General features: G+C 42.4%; 1 protein-coding gene across 21 annotated transcripts in view; it reads left to right on the top strand.

Annotated features, from left to right (window-relative positions):
* KCNMA1 (potassium calcium-activated channel subfamily M alpha 1) overlaps positions 1–20,278 on the top strand; it is a 459,278-nt gene that overhangs the window by 418,639 nt on the left and 20,361 nt on the right. For 12 of the 21 annotated variants that reach the window (XM_083146231.1, XM_083146240.1, XM_083146230.1 and 9 more), the window contains 5 exons: positions 1,962–2,075; positions 9,134–9,217; positions 11,429–11,559; positions 16,114–16,308; positions 19,831–19,949. In XM_083146231.1, the coding sequence (XP_083002357.1) occupies positions 1,962–2,075; positions 9,134–9,217; positions 11,429–11,559; positions 16,114–16,308; positions 19,831–19,949 (643 nt within the window). The remainder of the gene's footprint in view (positions 1–1,961; positions 2,076–9,133; positions 9,218–11,428; positions 11,560–16,113; positions 16,309–19,830; positions 19,950–20,278) is intronic. The other 9 variants (XM_083146236.1, XM_083146247.1, XM_083146237.1 and 6 more) reach the window with 1 other exon arrangement.

Raw genomic sequence — 20,278 nt, 5'->3', positions numbered from 1 at the left:
TTTTTTAAATGTTTAAAAACAGATAAACACAATATGTTCAATTGTTAGTAAAACAGAATATATTTTATAAAAAATCGTCACTTAAAACTCCATGGTTTGCATCCATTCCTTTCTTTCAGATAGCCCTCTTCATGAAAGAAAGGAATGGATGCAAACCATGGAGTTTGAAAACCACCGAAATCCCGACAAGGATGGCGCATGGATCGCCCCCCCTTGCGGGCTCGCTACACAACGGGCCCATTGCCCCACTACGCTCGGCACACTAATTTATTCTCCCTCTATGGGTGTCGTGGACAACCATAGAGGGAGAAAGTGTTGGGATTTTGGCGGTCGGAATTTTCTTTTAAAACCTAACTTTATATAAATTTATTAGTTCACAGGTTCAAAGTCGGTCCTCAGGACCCCACACAGTGCATGTTTTGCAGGTCTCTTAACAGAATCACAAGTGAAGTTGTTAGCTCCACCTGTGGATCATTTGAAATGTGTCAGTCAGTAAGGAGTGCACCCTTCGGGTGACCTGGAAAACGTGAACTGTGTGGGGTCCTGAGGACCGAGTTTAAGAACTCAGTGGGTGTGACAAAGCCATGCAATATTAAAAACGTGGTGTGACCTCACAGATTTGTATGCATAGGGGTTGTGGTCTGGTTGGGGTTGTGGTCTGAACCCCAGTTTACATCACTTCAGGGGTCTGGAGATGCTGGGATGCACCCAGGGACCAGTCATTCTGCAGTGCCAACGCTGTGACTGCAGTCAGTGATGCATGTAATATAATATGCCGCATCTGGCTCCTGTCACAGGAGGAGGAGTTAGCATTATGGTGATACCATTGGCCCCTCAGACAGATGGAGTAGCCCTGTCAGTAATATGGCTCTGATAGGACCATGTGACTGGCCCAGTGAAGTATTATGTAGACTGCATCTACAGTTTAATACAATAATTCTGATTTAAATTGTCAAGAAATGGGGAAGCCAAGGGAAAGTCTATAAAAATAAGTGAGAGATTGATCACATTCTGTTTATTGAAGTAACAGTTTCTTTGTGTCGTTAATAATTGTCTGCTGACCACACATGTGACCTTCTGCAGTAACTTGCTGGGGTTCTGTAATTATTTGTATTGTCTGATGGGGTCCCAGAGCAAAATACTTTGAGGACGCCTGCCATAGATTCATGAGATCAGTGCTGCAGCTGCCTGGCCCAGCCTCCTACCCCCGGCTGTGTAACGTCATGCCGCACACAGCCTGGTTGCTGGGGGCAGGACCGGGCAGCGGCTCATGGAGTGTCCAGCGGTTACAGTGGTATGTTTTTTTTTTAGGGAGCGCTCCCAGAAAAACTTGCCCAGTGGGGAGCGCTCCCTACAAACCCCCAACCACAAGGGTTAACCCTGTCTGTCTGCCCCTCCCCTTTAGAATCTAATCTCTCACAACTAGGGCCCTCCACCCTCATGTGCCGTCCTTTGTTTTTTTTATTACCAGTTATTTATGTATTGCTGTACCCAGTGTGCATGTGCAAGCCATCTGCCTGAAGGTCTATTATGGTACATTAGACATAATTTGTCTAAAGTAATGTATGTAAAAGTATGTCATAAATGTAAATGTGAATACTTAATACAGATTAACACACACACAGAAAATAGAATATTATTCTTAGAGAAACCCTATGAAAAAATCCTCTTGTTTTTGGTTAATACAATATGTGTCCTGGGAATTTAGTGCATATTTAAAAAAGAAAAACAACAAAAAAATTGTACTGGGGAGTCTTTACTTACTAGATTGGGGATAGGCAATATGTGGCCTGACACATTTCACTATGCTCTGACAGCAAAAAGATGGCATGATATACACTTACCTTGTAGTACATACATACTGTACCTAAATGATTTCAGATGTGGGAAGCATTGCTTAAATACTGTAACTATGCATATACTGGAAGTGATTACCTATTGCAATGTGTTTTACTTCTAAGGTTTTACACCACCTGGAATGGATCGATCATCCCCAGATAACAGCCCGGTACATGGTCTAGCAAGGCAACCATCTATTACCACAGGAGCCAACATTCCCATCATTACTGAGCTTGGTAAGCAACACTGTTGGTTATATTGAATAGTACAGACATTTGGTACGAGTTGTAGACATTTTTAAAGCCAAATATACCATTCCAGTGATGTTTACTTTATTACTGTTTAGTTCTACAAAGTATACAGTATCTTATTGTACTGGATATGATCTGTATATGATCTGTTTTTGTGTCCTTCTTTATTTTTGGCATGATTTCAACGACGAGCAGGAAGAATTAAATTTGAACCTAATGTGTGTCAAGAAAACTGTATTTAATTACATAACCTAATGTGTGTCAAGAAAACATTCCCTATATCATCTGCTATTTTGCCACCGCTGTCCATGGATCCATGGATTCATTCTGACCCTGCTTTTAGAATGTTGCAGCAGAAATCCAGATCCTTAAGAGTAGGAAACAATTGTCCAATTTTAATCAGTCATATTGGTGAGTCTATACCCAGTGTAGTTTCAGTTTCTGGTTTTTAGCTGACTGAAAATGTGTACGTGTCATAACTAGACATTTTGGTGCCTGTACCAGTAAAGGAATTTGCGCCGCTCCTCATACTTAAAGCAAGGTCCATGCGTGTCAAAGGTGTGCCCCATAAATTTAGGGGCATGGCTTGATGGGGAAGGGGTGTGGTCACATCTAACATTATATCACACAGTATTGTCTCCATTATTCACATTACACCACAGCGTGCCACTTGTACACATTGCACCAGGTAGAGCACTTAAACACAATGGTCCTTATTCTAGTTCACTCTTTCTGACAAAATCCTTCTTAGATGGACAAAACCATGTGCACTGCAGAGGGGCAGATGTAAAGTGTGCAGAGAGAATTAGATTTGGGTGAGTTATTTTGTTTCTGTGCAGGGTAAATACTGGCTGCTTTATTGTTACACTGCAATATAGATGTCACTTTGAAGTAAAACCCCACCCAAATCTAACTCTCTCTGCACAAGTAACAGCTGCCCCACCTGCAGTGCACATGGTTTTGTCCATCTAAGAAGGAATTTGTCAGAAAGCGTGAACCAAAAAAAAAAACAGGTGAGAATTTCTTCGGTTTAGTGGCTTTTATTTCAAATACTTAATATATTCAATTACCAAGTGTAACAACATAAGAATATCAAATGATGATCTTATTATAAAATTGTAAAATTGCATTTTGAGCTGCTGATGGCTCTTTATCAAGGCTGTGTAAAAAGCCACCAGCAGCTCAAAACGCATTGGAATTGTGACTACTGACAGCAGAGATGTTTAACCCCTTCCCGACATATGACGTACATTTACGTCATATGTCGGTTGCGGGGGAATCAAGCCAGCTCACGGAGTGAGCTGGCTTGAAAGAGAGCAGGTAATGGCTGTATATTACAGCCAGGTACCTGCTCTCACGGCCACGAGCGGCGAGTTCGCCGATCGTGGCCGTTTAACCCTTTAAGCACCGCGGGCAAAGCGCCCGCAGTGCTTAAATAGCTGATCGGAGGGGGGGCGCCCCCCTCCGGCGCCGATCGGGGCCCCCCGCGGCGAGATCGGAGGGTGCCGATCGGTTGCCATGGCAGCCAGGGGTCTAATGTAGACCCCTGTGCTGGCCATGTCAGCATTCCTATTACATCCTGCCTGAGGCAGGATGTAATAGGAAGTGCTGAAAATCACTATGTTCAGCCATAGAGCTCTATGGCTGAACCTAGTACAGACGATCGCGCCCCCTAGTGGTCAAGTACACAAGGGGGCCTTGTAGTAAAAGTAAAAAAAAAAAGTTAAAAAAAAAATAAAAAAATAAAAAAATATTAAAAGTTCAAATCACCCCCCTTTCCCCATTTCACAAATAAAAATAAATAAAAAATAAAAAAATAAACATATTTGGTATCGCCGCGTTCCTAAAAGTCCGATCTATTAAAATATAACATTAGTTATCCCGCACGGTTAAAGGCGTAAACGGAAAAAAATTCCCAACGCCAAAACTACGTTTTTTGGTCGCATCGCCTACCCCAAAAAAAGTAACTAAAAGAGATCAGAAAGTCGCACATATCCCATAATGGTATTAATTAAAAAGTACACTTCAGCCCGCAAAAAATGAGCCCTCACCCAGGTCCGTAGGTGGAAAAATAAAAAAGTTATAAGCCGCAGAACATGGCGACGCAACGCAAATTAGAAAAACCGTAAAATTTTCTATTTTTTTTTAGTGGTAAAACGTAACGAAAACTATATAAGTTTGGTGTCACCGGAATCGTAACGACCCATAGAATAAAGATAACCCATCATTTTAAACGAACTATGAACTCCAAAAAAACCGTAACCAGCGCAAAATTGTGGAATTGCGTTTTTTTTTCTTTTTACCCCACATTGAATTATTTCCTGATTCCCCAGAATATTATACGGTATAGTAAATGGTACCATTAAAAAGTACAACTTGTCCCGCAAAAAAAAAGCCCTCATGTGTCTATATAGCCGGAAAATTAAAAAAGTTTCGCTTATTTGAACGCGAGGAGGAAAAAAAAAAAAAAGTTAACAAAAAACGCCCCGTCGGGAAGGGGTTAAGGAAGCCAGCAGGGTGTTTCATCCGGAGAAAACACCCTGCACCATCTGACACCTCGGGTTCCAAGCACCAGCTCTGGGTTCCTTTAGAACAAGACTCCCCACCTTTGCAATTTTATTATACTGTAAGGTCATCAATTGACAATTTTATTGGAATATTTGATATTTTTTATGTTGTTAAACTTGGTAATTGAATGTTTTAAGTATTTGAAATAAAACCCACTAAATTGAAGAAATTCTTATCTGCACCTACTGTATGGCACACACACCAAATTACCGCATAACCTTTTACTATTGGTCATATAGGGAGACTGCAGGTGTGTCCAACCAGGGCAGCAACAGAGGAGTGTGCTGGCGAGGAGTATCCAGCATATAATTTTATTATACTGTAAGGTCATCAATTGACAATTTTATTGGAATATTTGATATTTTTTATGTTGTTAAACTTGGTAATTGAATGTTTTAAGTATTTGAAATAAAACCCACTAAATTGAAGAAATTCTTATCTGCACCTACTGTATGGCACACACACCAAATTACCGCATAACCTTTTACTATTGGTCATATAGGGAGACTGCAGGTGTGTCCAACCAGGGCAGCAACAGAGGAGTGTGCTGGCGAGGAGTATCCAGCATACTAGCTATCTAGCTCCTTTCGCTAGGTATAGATAGACACACCCCGTGGCCTGCATTCTATCACACTGACGCACTCCCTCACCCTACAGTCTGCGCTCTATCACACTGACACAATCCCCACCCTGCCCCATGCACTCTATCACTCTGATGTACTCCCTCACACCGCATTCTTTCACACTGACGTGCTCCCTCATCCCGCGGTCTGTGATCTAACACAATTCCTCACCCACCGCTCTATCACATTGACACAATCCCCCCACCCAGCCCCCTTCACTCTATCACACTGACGTGCTCCCTCTATAACACTGATGCTCTCTCAACCCACAACCTGCGCTCTACATGGATGAGCTCCCTCACTCCATGGTCTCCGCTCTATCACCCTGACACAATCCCTCACCATGTGGCCTGCAATCTAACACGCTGTTGCCCTCGCTCACCACGCAGCCTGCGTTCCATCACACTGACCATCTCCTCACCCTGTGGCCTTCGATCTATCACACTGTGCTCTGTCACACTGGTGCCATTCTTCATGCAATCGACCAAAGTGATGGTGAAAAAATACATTTTGTGGTACTTGTGTATTTTGGCGGCGCACGATTTGTGCATCGTACGATGAACGTATCGCATCGCATCCCATGTACCCGATGGCATGCGATGCGATTTTGACCCCCTATACGATGAAAAATCGTATAAGCACCCTAAAGGGTGCTTTTGAGCATCCTGATGGGTGCTTACAATGTTAAATGCACCCCCATGCCACCCCCCCACTATAAACGTGAACCCGAAGCGTGGCGAGCGGCGGCGGTACGCGTCCTACGACCTTTTCGTACCCCCACTATCCACGTCGGCGTGGAGTTGAGAATAGATTAGTGTGGCGAGCCACCGAGCCCGAAGCGTGGCGAGCGGACGCGGATACCTTCACAGGTAAACACGTCCCTTCGCGGGCTTCACATGTATCCGCGTCCGCTCGCCACGCTTCGGGCTCGGTGGCTCGCTGCTCTCGCCACACTAATCTATTCTCAACTCCACGCCGACGTGGATAGTGGGGGTATGAAAAGGTCGTAGGACGCATACCGACGCCCCTCGCGGGCTCGCTGCGCTCGCCACGCTTCGGGTTCACGTTTATAGTGGGGGGGGGGTGGCGTGGGGGTGCATTTAACATTGTAAGCACCCATTAGGGTGCTTAACATTGTATAAGCACCCATTAGGGTGCTTATACAATGTTTAATCGCATCGCATTGTATGCCATGTACAATGGCATACAATTTGAAAATTGTATGCCATCGTACACTAACCAACGAAATCGCGTCGCATCGCATACCATCGCATGCGTTATGGTATGCGATGCGATGGGCGCCGCCAAAATACACAAGTACCCATTTTGTTTTATTTATATATATTTATTTATTTTTTCAACATCACTTTGGTCGATTGCATTTTTAGTGTCACACCTCAGTTCTGACACTAGAATAGTGAGGGTTTATATAACAACACTTGTCTATATCATCCACATCACGTACAACCATATCAACCGTATTCCGTAGTGCAGGTCCTCCAAACCTGTTTTTTGCATCCATTTCCCAGAGGGGAGGACCCCCCTCTTATGAGGACCAGCAGCTCGAATACACACCCAGATTCTCCAGGGATTAGCGCCACCTCCACCTTCTTTTGCATAACTCTAACCTTACCCTGAGGTCTCTTGACACCCAATAGTGTGGGCAAAGCACTGCTGGCACACAACCCAATGTATTTTGTGGTTACAGCCCATCCATATCAAGGATTTGGGATGCTCCTCACTTAAATGACTGCTGCCTTCCTGCCAAATTAAACCAGTCTGGCCATTCTCAGTTTTCAATTTAACAGGAGGCTTTTGATGACCTTTTTAACCACAATATTGCTCCTTACTTGATCATTTTTGAAAATACCACGAGATCTCTAGTTTTTGATGAACACAACCCACCATGTTCGGTACCAACAATCATTCTACAGTCAGTGATATCAATTACATTTCTTCTCCAGTCTGCTGTTTGTTCAAAACAACTGAACTTCTTCGCCATGTGTGCATGCATTGAGCTGCTGCCATGTGATTGACTGATTCTTGTACTAAAAAGTAGGCGTACAGTACTTAAGAAAATGGGAAACAAGAAATGTAACACATCTTTTTTTTACTATAACAAGTAGAAGTATCATTTTATACATAACTATAGCTATAGCCAACCATGTACCTTTTTATTTAGACAATAAAATAAATCGGCATAATTTAGGCATAAGATATTGTTTATTTGTTCAAATTTATTGTGCCATTTTGAAAACAATATTTGTGAATAATTGGCAGGATGCAGGAAGGTCTTTGGAGGAGGTTATTTGTAAGATAGGTCAAATGTTCCTGAAACTTCTTCAAATTCATGTCCCTCTCATGCTTTTTTTCCGTTGTGCCCTCTGGAAAACAAGATCAGTTTTGCCACAATCTTTTCATCTCCAACAAATTTGATTTTCTTTCCATCACCTAAATATGTCAACACACACATGCAGTACACCACCACCTCTCCTGCTGTACTTTCTTTTCACCCATGTTTTTCCTTACTCTTTCTACTTATTTTGTTTCTCCCCAAAGCTCTGTCCTTTAGTCCCCTTCACTTCTCCACCAGAATGTGCTTTATCTTGTTTCATGTTCAATATGACCTGTCCATTGATGACCCCCATCTTTACATCTTCACCCCTGACCTCTTACCCTCGGTCCTCTCCAACTGTATGTCATAATGGATGTCATAATGTACATGAATCTTCTCCTTTATAAAACGGAACCCCTCCCATCCATACTCATCTCTCTTCCACCCATCTCTACTGTCTGGACTTAGCAAATGGAGTAGAGGGAGGTGTCTCCACCCTTACATCTAACCGGTCTCCCAATAATCCAGAATTTGCCAGTTTCTCATTCTGGAATCCACCATTTGATCATGTACACCTTTATCTCCTGCAACCGGTCATGTGTGATCATGTATGTCTTTTTCTCACCTCACTCTTACATCCATCTTCAACTCACCTGTTCATCTCAATTTCCTCACTTGCCAGGTTTATATTACATACATCTGTTGCCCCCTCTGTCAGTCTGTTGTCCAGTGGCTATCTAGTGTATCAAAATTATACTCCTCTCACGTACTCTCAGTCGCTCTCTTCTTTTCCCTGATCACTTCTTCTCTCTGACACCTTCACCACTTTCTCTATGCGTCCCCCAATTTCCTTGTACCAGCTTATTTGATCAGAGCACCTCTCTTCATATGTTTTATTATTTCATTATGTATTTTGTGGGTTCTAATATAGATCTACAGTATGTAGATCTATATCAATTTATTTTGTTATTTGCGTATTGGCGTTATTCAGACCTGATTGCTTGTTTGCGAAACCACTGCATGCAGTACGCACGGGCGAGGCCTTGTTTTCAACACAGCAGAGTTTTTGTTTCTAACCAATTTATATAGTTTTTTTATGTGGGATTATTTAATTGTAGGCTCTCTAGATTGGACTACATGTTGCCATATTACAGCTTGGTTTACTGTGTTTTTGAGATGCCGCTATCCTCTGCCATTTTCTCCCCATTGATAGATGTGGAAGAACCAAAAAGTGAGGTTAATGAACTCCATATTGTATCAAAATATCACCACTTTTATCCACATGATATAAGCAAGAAGTGGTTTAAGTAACTCTTATAGAATAGGAAGTTTATGTAACATCATTTGAAGTACAGGTAACTTCCACTTTTTGTATCTTCCGTTTGCATAGAACTCCTTTGTGCATGTTTTCCCTTCATCTGCACACTCATTGAGCTGCTGTCTTGCCTTACCCTTTCTCTGTCTTTTCTCTTTGATCCTTTCCTGCCTTGTCCCTTTCTAACACGTGCACTGTTCAGCTAAGCCTGGCAAACTGCTGCCTTTGATATCACTCAGTCAGGAAAAAAACAGTGGAACTCACATACCAATAATTACAGAGTTGGGTAAGAAGAAGCACCTCTTCTTTCTTTACCTTCTTGTCACTGTGGATATTACACAGCTACTCCACTGAGAGGCGCAACCAGGGAACAAAATTACATGAACTTTACTCACTAAAGTCAATTGCTGGGTGGAATTTACCCCCCAATGCTTCTTTCATATGTTATTTTAGAGGCTAACATCATCTGAACTCCCCTCTCATTATGGTCAGCTATACTGTACTTTCTTGATTTTAAAATGGAAATTTATCCTCTACCATTTCATTATATTTCATTATATAACGTCAACAAAATCCCACAGTTAGCGACCAACACAGACCTAGTAATAAAAATATTAAAATGGCTATATCCAAAAAATATTTGTTTTTGATTTTCAAAAGCAACCATCAAGATTTGTATGCAATCTTTACATCCACTGAGTGGATGCTTTTCTAAAGAATATTTAGTGGATATTCACTGAAAACATCTGTTTTGGGGGATATTCATGAATATTAATTATCCCCAAAGGTACCATGGAACCACAAATATTGGAAACCTCTACGGCAGTACCTGCATTTCCAACAGTAACTGCAACCCCCATGCATTTAGATTTACCAGCTCTAAATTGCAAAGCATTATGGTGTTTGGCTCCAATCTCCAGATGGCTTTATTGTATAATAATTAGATTAACTATATTTACTTACCGTGGGCTCCGATCTCCAGATGGCTTTATTGTATAATAATTAGATTAACTATATTTACTTACCGTGAGAGGGTTCTTCCAGATCCCTGCCCTTGCAATGGCAGATACTCATGCGTGGTCAGCATTAACACAGTAGTTCTGATAGATGACCACTTTTGTTATCCGTGCACTCAACACTTTCTCAAGCAGGCCATTTTTTCCATGTGGGACTCGTAGTATGTAAAACCCACTGCTCTCCCTATAATCTTTAATAGTGCACCACCTATATACTGAATGTACCCATCTAGCACAGCTGCCATGTGAGTAAATTCATGGGTGCAAGAGGGATGTTGTTCAGGGAGTTCATTTGATGAAATCTAAAATTTGGAGACCTGTCCCCCCCAAAAATATGCCATTGTCCTCTGATGTTGATCTGGTTGCACCCCTGATCTCCATATATATATATATATATATATATATATATATATATATATATATATATATATACTACATACTGTATGTTGTTGTGTGCTTTTCTTTCTCATCCAGTGTTTTGGGTGCTCTTCATTTGGCTGTGGGAGAGAAACCATCAGCATTACTATTCAGTGCTTTGGTTCTGGCTGCTTTTGTTACATACTTTGTGTGTGTGGCTCTAGTTGTTAAGTGGAACTGGTTTGCATCGTCTGTAATGATTTTCTGTTCATGGCTCTCACGCCAACATCAGTATGGCTTTGATCACTATAACCTCTGATATAGAATCTTTTCTTATAACAGAGCTGATAGTTAGTTGCCCCCAGCTCCTGTTTGTCTGTCAGTATGATTGGCTGTTCAGACAAGAGAGACATGACTCAAAAGGCAAAAAAACCCTTGACTCCACATGCCTTGCAGCCTTTTCCTAGTGTTTGTTTCTCATTTCTTACTTCTCTGGAGTGATCAAGCTCTTGGGTTATTGAAGAGCAGATAGTCTGCTTTTCTTGAGGGCAGTGGGAGGTTCAAAGCCGTGTGTGTAATGGAAAGAAACAGAAATACAAAAAAGCCAATGCAAGATAAATCCACTGTGCACACCTACTTGGCCCATTTTCCTACGGGTCTGCAAAGCTTCGCTACCCATTTGATTTATGGCAGTTTGCATACTTACAATACCCTTGAGTTTGTTTCAGGCATTCTTGGCATAAATAGTGTATTTGATTTGCTTTAAGTTCTATTGTGGTTGTGAGTTGCCTGGGACATTAACAATCTGTACACCAGTTGTTCATTCACAGGTAATCTGCTAATCTTCCAAAATAAATCCCAAAACATATATAGCTATATTGTTCTAAACTTTATATAGAATTTATATAAGCTGTACCATCACTAAAATGAGTGACCTATGTTTTCATAGTCGCTCCACTACAATAAGAGTGTGTACTTGTAGGATTACATTTACATTCATCATTAGATATGTGAGTTGTAGGTAAACTCATGTGAGGTCTAGAGTGAGGGCACATTATGGGTAAGTAGCAGTACTGTACACTTGTTATTATCCAGCTGATATCTTTATTGTTTGTGGCTTGCAGTGAATGATTCTAATGTTCAGTTCCTGGACCAGGACGATGATGACGATCCAGACACTGAGCTTTACTTGACCCAGCCATTTGCCTGTGGCACTGCCTTTGCTGTAAGCGTGCTGGATTCGCTCATGAGTGCGGTAAGTGACATTATTACACATAGCAGCTTCACCAGCTGTTGCCACCTTTACTGGAAGGCTTTATTACACATACTTCCACCAACTGAGTGATCAGTCATTGGGCAGGTTTGGGGAGGCTGTACACAAGATGAACTGTATTGTGTGATAGATTCCCATAAATTCATCCTGAAATAACTTACAGTAGAAGAGTTAAGGAAGTAAATAATTGTAAGTATGATATTCTATTACAGGTTGAGTATCCCGTATCCAAAATGCTCGGGACCAGGAGAATTTTGGATAATGGATTATTCCGTATTTCGGAATATTTTAATATTTCAATTATGTATTTTGAAGTATCTTGCATGTATGCTGTATAAACACAATAAATACACACAAATATATTTTATTACCACATAAAATACACAAATATATTTTATTTGTTCAAAAAACAAGGTTTCAAAACATGAAACAAAATTTGTGTACTATCTCAGATATTGAATTTGAATGCCAAGCAATCATTTTCTTGTACATATATAGTGCCAGTTACATATCATGTCCTCAGTAGTGCTGTTACAAATGTCCTCAGTGAGTTTTTAGCAAAAAAAATATTTTTTTTTCACTTTCTGGAATGTGTGGTTTTCAGAATAATTCGGATAACGGATACTCGGATACGGGATACTCAACCTGTATATACATTTCCACTTCTTGTAAATCCTCTGGTAACAAGTGAAAAACCATAGCAACAGCTAGACGCAATGATAAATGTAACTGGGAAACTTGGATGTGTATGGTTAATAACTGGTGTCAGTCAGCTCTTATTGGGGCAGATGTACCAGCCGATCAACTTCCAACTGTCATTTTCAAACACAGTTCATTGGCTGGTGCTTTACCTTCTATCACTTTATCTCCATTGATCTCTTCTCCAGGCTTAATACATCTGCCCCATTGTTACCAAGCAAATCTGTGTTTCTCCAATAAAGTTGATTAAGTATAGAAACAAATCATGTGCATACAGTGTAATGTTGATGCAGTGTGAGATCGCTTCATACATTTAGTTCTGCATCATATATCCCTATTATACTACAATGATTATAATTGACTTTCTAACGATACTTTAGATTCCAGCCTGTCTAGAAGGTAACAGAATTATAGATAGACCCTTTGGTTGATTTGGCAGATTAAATATTATATGATACAGGTGTGTCCACATAGCCTTCTTTTGTGTTAGACATCTCTTTTAGTCACACCATTCATATCTGCGTATTAAATGCAAAGTTACACTGTTTTCCAGGAAAATCCTGTAATGTTCCATTTCTTATGCAGGTGCAGGTACAGTTCCAGTCAAACACTCAATATAGCCTTGCCCCATATCATCTTAATCAGCAGAAGCTGTGTGTGCATTATTTTCCCTCAATTTCTATTACATAGGTTCTTAATTGCCAAACATTCACCAAAACATGCCTGATGCCACAGAGTTACACTGAGCGAATTGTATCGCTGTGGGGGATATGTGAACACATCTCTGTTCGGTCACATTATCATAATTATATTCTGTCTGTACTAATACTACAAGCTAGCAATAATGACTTTGTACGATCTTGATTTATGCCTGTTATGAAGGTCCAATTTTATGTCTTTTTTATTTTAGTAATAGAATATATGTTGCAATGATTATTTAATGCACGGTGCATGAGTGACAAGAACTCTTTGGTTCCACGCATGCAACAGTATTAAACAAAACATACTGTACAGAAGGAAATGTATGAAATATTCTAAAAGCTACACATAAAAATCGTTCCACTTCTAGCTCCCCTTTTTTTCAGTTAGAGTCCATTGATAAATAATCCATTGAAGCTATGATGGGTAACTTTTTCACTGTACACTGTAAGTGTGTTCAACACTTGTGTTCATGTGACAGTAATGGAAAGCAACTTAGCAGAAGACACACGAGGAACACAAGAAATGTTTGTATTGTTTAGCAGATTGTAAATTGTAACAGTGATCACAATTCAAATTTATTGTGTTACAGTTTTGTTTTCCCATTTTTATGCTACAGCTTAAAATGCTACAGTAGGACAAAACAACAGACATGTATGATTGCTGCATATGAGCTGGTCTCTCTTTAATTCACCAGTGGCACCCAGGCAGCTGCTCAGCTCTCTTTCCTGATATTTTGGGTCCATTGGCTCCTCAGCCCCGACATGCCGATTTTTGGGAAACCAGCAGCATGTATGAGAAAGTAGGAAAGTATGCCCTGTATAATGATTGCACTGAAATAGCCTTGCCCTTACCAGTTGTATATTTATTCTTAGTTACCTACTTTGCCGTGAAATATTTAAAAGGCTAATGGTGGTGGTGGTGTGGGTGGGTGTGGGGAGGGTTGTATGGTAGTTGTTTCTATTCTGTTTAAGCTTAGGGTCCGTTTGTATTCACTGTCATTGTGATAACCAGGAGAGTCTGCCTATAAATCTCTTGCATCACAATGTCTACCCCATGTTTCAGACCATCAGACTAATGTTTTTTCCCGATCGCTCAGTCAGTGATCCAAGGAGTCTGAAATAACAGAAAATTAATCTGATTTTTCAGACTCCTCGCAGCACTGCCAGGAGGAGCAGCAGGGGAGTCCCTCTCTGAAAGTAGCATTGCTGCAGAAATCACCAGGAAAATGGCAGCTGAAACACTGGGAAAATATCCGCCCACCATGTGAATGTGGGTAATCGGAGAGCACGCAGTATTGTATGTGGAAGTCTCATTGATTAATCAAACATTGCCTTTCCCTTTCCTCCCCATCACCCTCTGCCACCCCCTGCCAACCTGATTGGCTTTGAGAGGGCCAATCAGTGGCCACCCTATTCAAATAAGAAAGGTCCTGCATGCAGCTGGCATCTCTCTCCATTTGCCAGCGGTGGAGGGAGAGGATTAACGGGGGAGCCACATGGTTGAGTAAATGATCAATCGTTCTGTGTGGCCATGATTAGGGGTGTTCTGGATTTCAAGAGAAATTGGATGTGGATGACAATTGACAGTGAGACCTTAGGTCTCCATCCTCATACTCAGAGTACTCTTTCTACTATCCAATCTAGTTCTAATTATATAAGCAGAGACTTTTGTGTCATTAATAAAAATGGTACTTATGTAGTATCTGGGCTGCCGATTTTGTGATTGTATGCCTTACCTTAAGGCATACAATCAGATGCGATGCGATGCGATTCGATGCGATTTTGCATAGGATTCAATGTTAAGAAGGTCCTGTTCATTTCCCCACTATCCAAGTGGGCATAGAGTTGATTTTATATAGCGTGGCGAGCGCAGCGAGCCACCGAGCCCGAAGCGTGGCGAGCGAACGCATATTTCTTAAATCACACAGGGAACACATACCCGCCGAGCTGCACAGCTTCGGGCTCGGTGGCTCGCTACGCTCGCCACAGGTTTATATCCAACTCCATGCCCACTTGGATAGTGGGGAAAGGAAAAGGACCCCTTTTTCCCATTGAATTCTATGTTAAAATGGACTCAGACCATTTTAACATTGAATCCTATGGAAAAATCTTGACCATCGCATCGCATACGATTTGGTCGCATGCGATGCGATACGATGCGATGCGATCCGATCCGATTTCTAAATCGGACGCCCAGATACTACATAAGTACCATAAAAATATATATAATGTCCATACACCATTCATACAGAGTGGGGACTTCGACGCTATTTTAGTGCAATTATTATACAGGGCATACTTTCCTACTTTCTCATACATGCTGCTGGTTTCCCAAAAATCAGCATGTCGGGGCTGAGGAGCCAATGGACCCAAAATATCAGGAAAGAGAGCTAAGCAGCTGCCTGGGTGCCACTGGTGAATTAAAGAGAGACCAGCTCATATGCAGCAATCATACATGTCTGTTGTTTTGTCCTACCACAGACATATACAGTGACTTTTATATATACTAGAAGTTAGGCTTTGAACCAAAACTTTTGTTCCAGATTAACCCCTTAGAATTTGCTTGTGCGAGTAAACAAGAATCAGGCTCATAATGCATGCTTGCCTAATTTTGAAAACTAGTTTCAGGAAGATTATAGTTGGCAGTATATTATGCAAGGTGTCCTGTCGCAGGAGCATGTCATGCTATATCCAAAGGGCGTGTCTAGCTCCATAACCATTATGGTTGTATATATACTTGCCATATAAACCCCTTTGGGAATTTAGGATTCATACAGAATATTTAAACTGATCAATAAACAACTATCAGTGAGACCTTAGGTCACCATCCTCATACTCAGAGTACTCTTTCTACTATCCAATCTAGTTCTAATTATATAAGCAGAGACTTTTGTGTCATTAATAAAAATATATATAATGTCCATACACCATTCATACAGTTATAATTTATGACAATAAAATGATGGATCATGAATACATAAGGCTATCCTATCTGCCATAAATCTGTGGAGGTCAACTGAAAAGTTGTGGACTGCAATGGATCAAAGGTTCTAGATGTATAGACATGCAAAGCAAAGGGAACACCAATGTTGTTGCCTGGCTGTAATATTATTATTTTTGTTGCTTAATTTTTCAGACATACTTCAATGATAACATTTTAACCCTGATCAGAACGCTGGTGACAGGTGGTGCAACGCCGGAGTTAGAGGCCCTTATAGCAGAAGAGAATGCATTACGTGGAGGGTACAGCACCCCACAAACACTAGCCAACAGGGATCGCTGCAGAGTAGCCCAGCTAGCTCTGTATGATGGCCCATTTGCCGACCTTGGGGTAAGGAAAAGTTGCACAAGAGTCTTTTTTTTTCTTCTATGTTTATGCTTTGCCTAAAGAATGAGATAAAGATAAGATTACATATATTGTATGTATTGAAGAAGAAAATGTTGAAATATTTTTACAAAGATTTCACCCCTCTCAATATATCTGGTAGACAGTCACCAAATCAACATTGACAAAAGGTCGACACTTACAAATGGTTGACATGGCAATGGTTAACACATGAAAAGGTAGACATGATTTCCCGATTCAATCATTTTGGGCATGGGTCCTCAAACTGCGGCCCTCCAGATGTTGTGAAACTACAAGTCCCAGCATGCCTTGCCACAGTTTTAACACACCCTTATAGCAAAACTGTGGCAAGGCATGCTGGGATTTGTAGTTTCACAACATCTGGAGGGCCGCAGTTTGAGGACCCATGATTTTGGGGTAAGGTAGGGTGTGCCGATTGCAGCTGTAGGAGAGTGAAGCATGGCCAGCATACGCGCTACACTAATTGGGGATCCAAATGCTCCGGTGTAAAGACTGACACTAAAAAAAGAAGCTCATATCAACCTCTTTCCAAATAGACCTACTACACAGTGGCATAGCTAAGTTTTGGGCGCCAGGCAAAACCCCTTCCCCACCCCACCCCCCCCACCCCCCCCCCCGGCGCCCATGCAATTCCCCCCCCAATCCCCCGCGGCCTTACCTATCGCGCTGGTCCCGGCGGCTCCGACCACCACAAAATGGCCACCCCCATACAGCAGACAGTTTCAGAGAACAGTGTGCTATATGGGGGCAGCTATTTTGTGGTGGTCCTCAGCAGAAGAACGGAGCCGCCGGGACCAGTGAGATAGGTAAGTCTGCGGGGGATTGGGGGGGGGGGGGGTGTAACTATAGCACCGCAGCCCCCGGCGCCCTCACATGCACAGCAGCCCCCCGCGGTGGCTGCGGTGCTATAGTTACGCTGCTGCTACTACAGGTCAGCCTTTTGTCAGTGTCAACCTAGTCTACAGTATGTCTGTAAATTGATCCACACCCACACAGAACAGTACCCGGCAACAGGCAGTAAACTTTGTATAGATTAAATGCAGAGAGTGGCTATTTATATATTCACTGAACAAAAGTAACTCCGATGATGCGGAAAGCTACAATCAGCTCATAATGTAAGGATCAGTGTGGGCAATCCTCATTGATTTGCAGTGACTACATTCTGGTTTGCTTTGCCCATTCATTATGTTGCAGACTCACCACCTTGCACAACTTAGCTTCCTCTACAGCAGTGGTTCCCAACCCTGGTCCTCAAGTACCCCCAACAGTGCACATTTTCCAGGTCTCCACACAGAATCACAGGTGACATAATTAGCTCCACCTGTGGATCTTTTAAAATGTGTCTGAATAATGATTGCACCTGCCGGGTGACCTGGAATCGTGCAATGTTGGGGGTACTTGAGGACCAGGGTTGGGAACCACAGCTTTCTATATTTCCACCTACTTTGTAAACAAAAGACATATCCATGTGACAGGATGTCATGATGGTTTGACACCCATAACCCAGGAGTGTCATAATTGTCAAATCGCCAGTTTGTGTAAAAACTTTGCAATTCTCTGCTAACACCACCAGATCATTTTTTACCCCGTGGTGAAGGGATGCAGTTATAATCCTGGCGGTCGGAATCCTGGCGTTCAAAATCCCGACACTTTCTCCCTCTGTGATAGACCGGACCCACTGCGTGGCAAGCGCAGCAAGCCGACAAGGGGGGGGGGGGGGGGCGATCCACATACCCCCCTTGTCGGGATTTCGTCGTTGGGATTCCGAACGCCGGGATTTCGTATCAAACCCATGGTGAATGGTCCGGTTGTTGCATTATATATTGTATTTCTTTTATTAATTCCTTAGTCACATCACAAGCTACTTTCAGTTACCATTACTGTTAATTGTGCTCGTCAGGGGCCAGTTATCTTAACTCAGGAATGGGAAACCTTTGGCCCTCCAGCTGTTGTTGAACTATATATCCCAGCATGCCCTGGTAAAGTTTTGCTTCCTGCTAAAACTGTTGCAGGGCATTCTGGGATGTGTACTGGAGGGTCGAAGGTTCCCCATCCCTGTCTTAATTGTCTAGGGAAGGAGGTACACACATTCTTGCCATAGACTTCATTGATCAGCCTTCAACATCTTATTGGTCATGCTTGAACGTCACTCTGCGATTTGGGCAGCTACTTATACTGTCTATTCCTGAGCACTGTAAACCTGGTAAAGTGTTTGGTCATCGACAAATTGCAGTGAACAGAAGGCCATGGTTAATGGACTTTGGTAGAGTCCTGCTGCTGTGAGGACTTATCACTGCTTCATACATGCTCTGTCACTAAGGTCCTTTCAAATGTGTGGCAAGGCTAAGGGAGGAGAAGTGATAAAGTGCCTGGTACTTTATCACTAGCCAATCAGCTCCTGACTGCTAAATTACAGGCTGGTGATAAAGTATTAGGGATGTTATCACTTCTCCTCATCACTGTTTCATACATCTACCCCAGAAGACAGGGCGTCATGTAGCTTCTGAGACTTACAGTATACTAAGTTTTTTTGGTAAAAAAAAAGGAAAACTAATCCTAAATACTTGTGTACATACTAAGGGCCGCATTTATCAAGCAATATTTGCGGTTAAATCCCCGAGGTTCAATGCAAATATGTTGTATCCCCCAAATGTATTAAGGGGGGACCGCAGCAGGGATCCGATCCCTACTGCGATCCTCCCTGCAGCGCCGCCGACCGCATCCCCCATAGGTTTCTATGGGGGATGCGAAGCTGCCCGATGTATCAACATCGGGCAGCCCGGCATCGCACCCCTGGGCTATCGCCATTGTAATGTGGCGATAGCCCATTGTAGCCTATGGCTACACTTCGCACTGCCTGAGCAGGGTAGTGCGGTAAGAGGGGTCGGCGGGGGTCAGCACATAACCGCGCATGCGCTGACCTCCCGGGTTAGGGCTTCGCAGGGACGGGCTCCTATCAGAGCCCTGTCCCTGCGCCCTTAATATTGATACATTGCCCTGATATGATCGCATTTTACAATGCGATCCTGAGCGGTAATATTCCGCCCAGATCGCATTGTAAATGCGATCATGATAAATGGGCACCTAAGAATCAAAATTGAGGAAAAAGTATTCAGCATGGGTTGTTTGGTGTGGCTCTGGAGGACTCGGGCGTCTGAAGTCCCGAGTCTCCCAAAGCCGCACCAAACATCCCCCATCCACGGAGGGGGGATGGGGAATGACCACTGTGGGGGTGCCCGAATAGGTGATGCGCCAGTGGTGCACTGCTTCAGGCACCACTGGCACTTGCCTTCATATCGGTGTGGGTGTGCCCGGAAATTTTTCGGGCACCGCCCCCTGTGGCAGCGAAGCTGAGCCCGGACAATTTCCGGCCATACCACTGGAGAGGTTAAGAAAACCTGAATGCGAACTAAGAAATAGGTCTTTGAAATATCAGGACATGCACATATTGTTACCTACATTTGCCGGGCTTCTGCTTTTCTGCAGGATGGTGGCTGTTATGGGGATCTCTATTGCAAAGCTCTGAAAACATACAACATGCTTTGCTTTGGCATATATCGATTACGTGATGCCCATCTAAGCGCACCTAGTCAGTGTACCAAAAGGTAAGTGACTGGCTGATAAGAATTTTTTTTTTGCGCTACAGAATGTATAATTTCAAGTTTAAATCAAATGTGCTTTAAATGAAGTTATGAAATTTAGTATAAAATAACGCATCCTTGCAAAAATAAATTCATACTGTACATTGAATATAGAGAGGGTTAAGGAGATTAGCGGGTGCAGGTAACAGTGCCATGGCCTACAGCGTCATCCCAAAGATTGGGGTTTATTCTAGTTCATTCTTTCTGACAAAATCCTTCTTAGATGGACAAAACCATGTGCACTGCAGGGGGGCAGATGTAACATGTGCAGAGAGAATTAGATTTGGGTGAGT

Source organism: Crinia signifera, chromosome 6, assembly GCF_055691185.1.
Source record: "Crinia signifera chromosome 6, ASM5569118v1, whole genome shotgun sequence".
In the NCBI taxonomy this organism is placed as follows: Eukaryota; Metazoa; Chordata; class Amphibia; order Anura; family Myobatrachidae; genus Crinia; species Crinia signifera.
The sequence above is the reverse complement of the archived record's forward strand: the minus strand, read 5'-3'. Positions and strand labels throughout refer to the sequence as shown.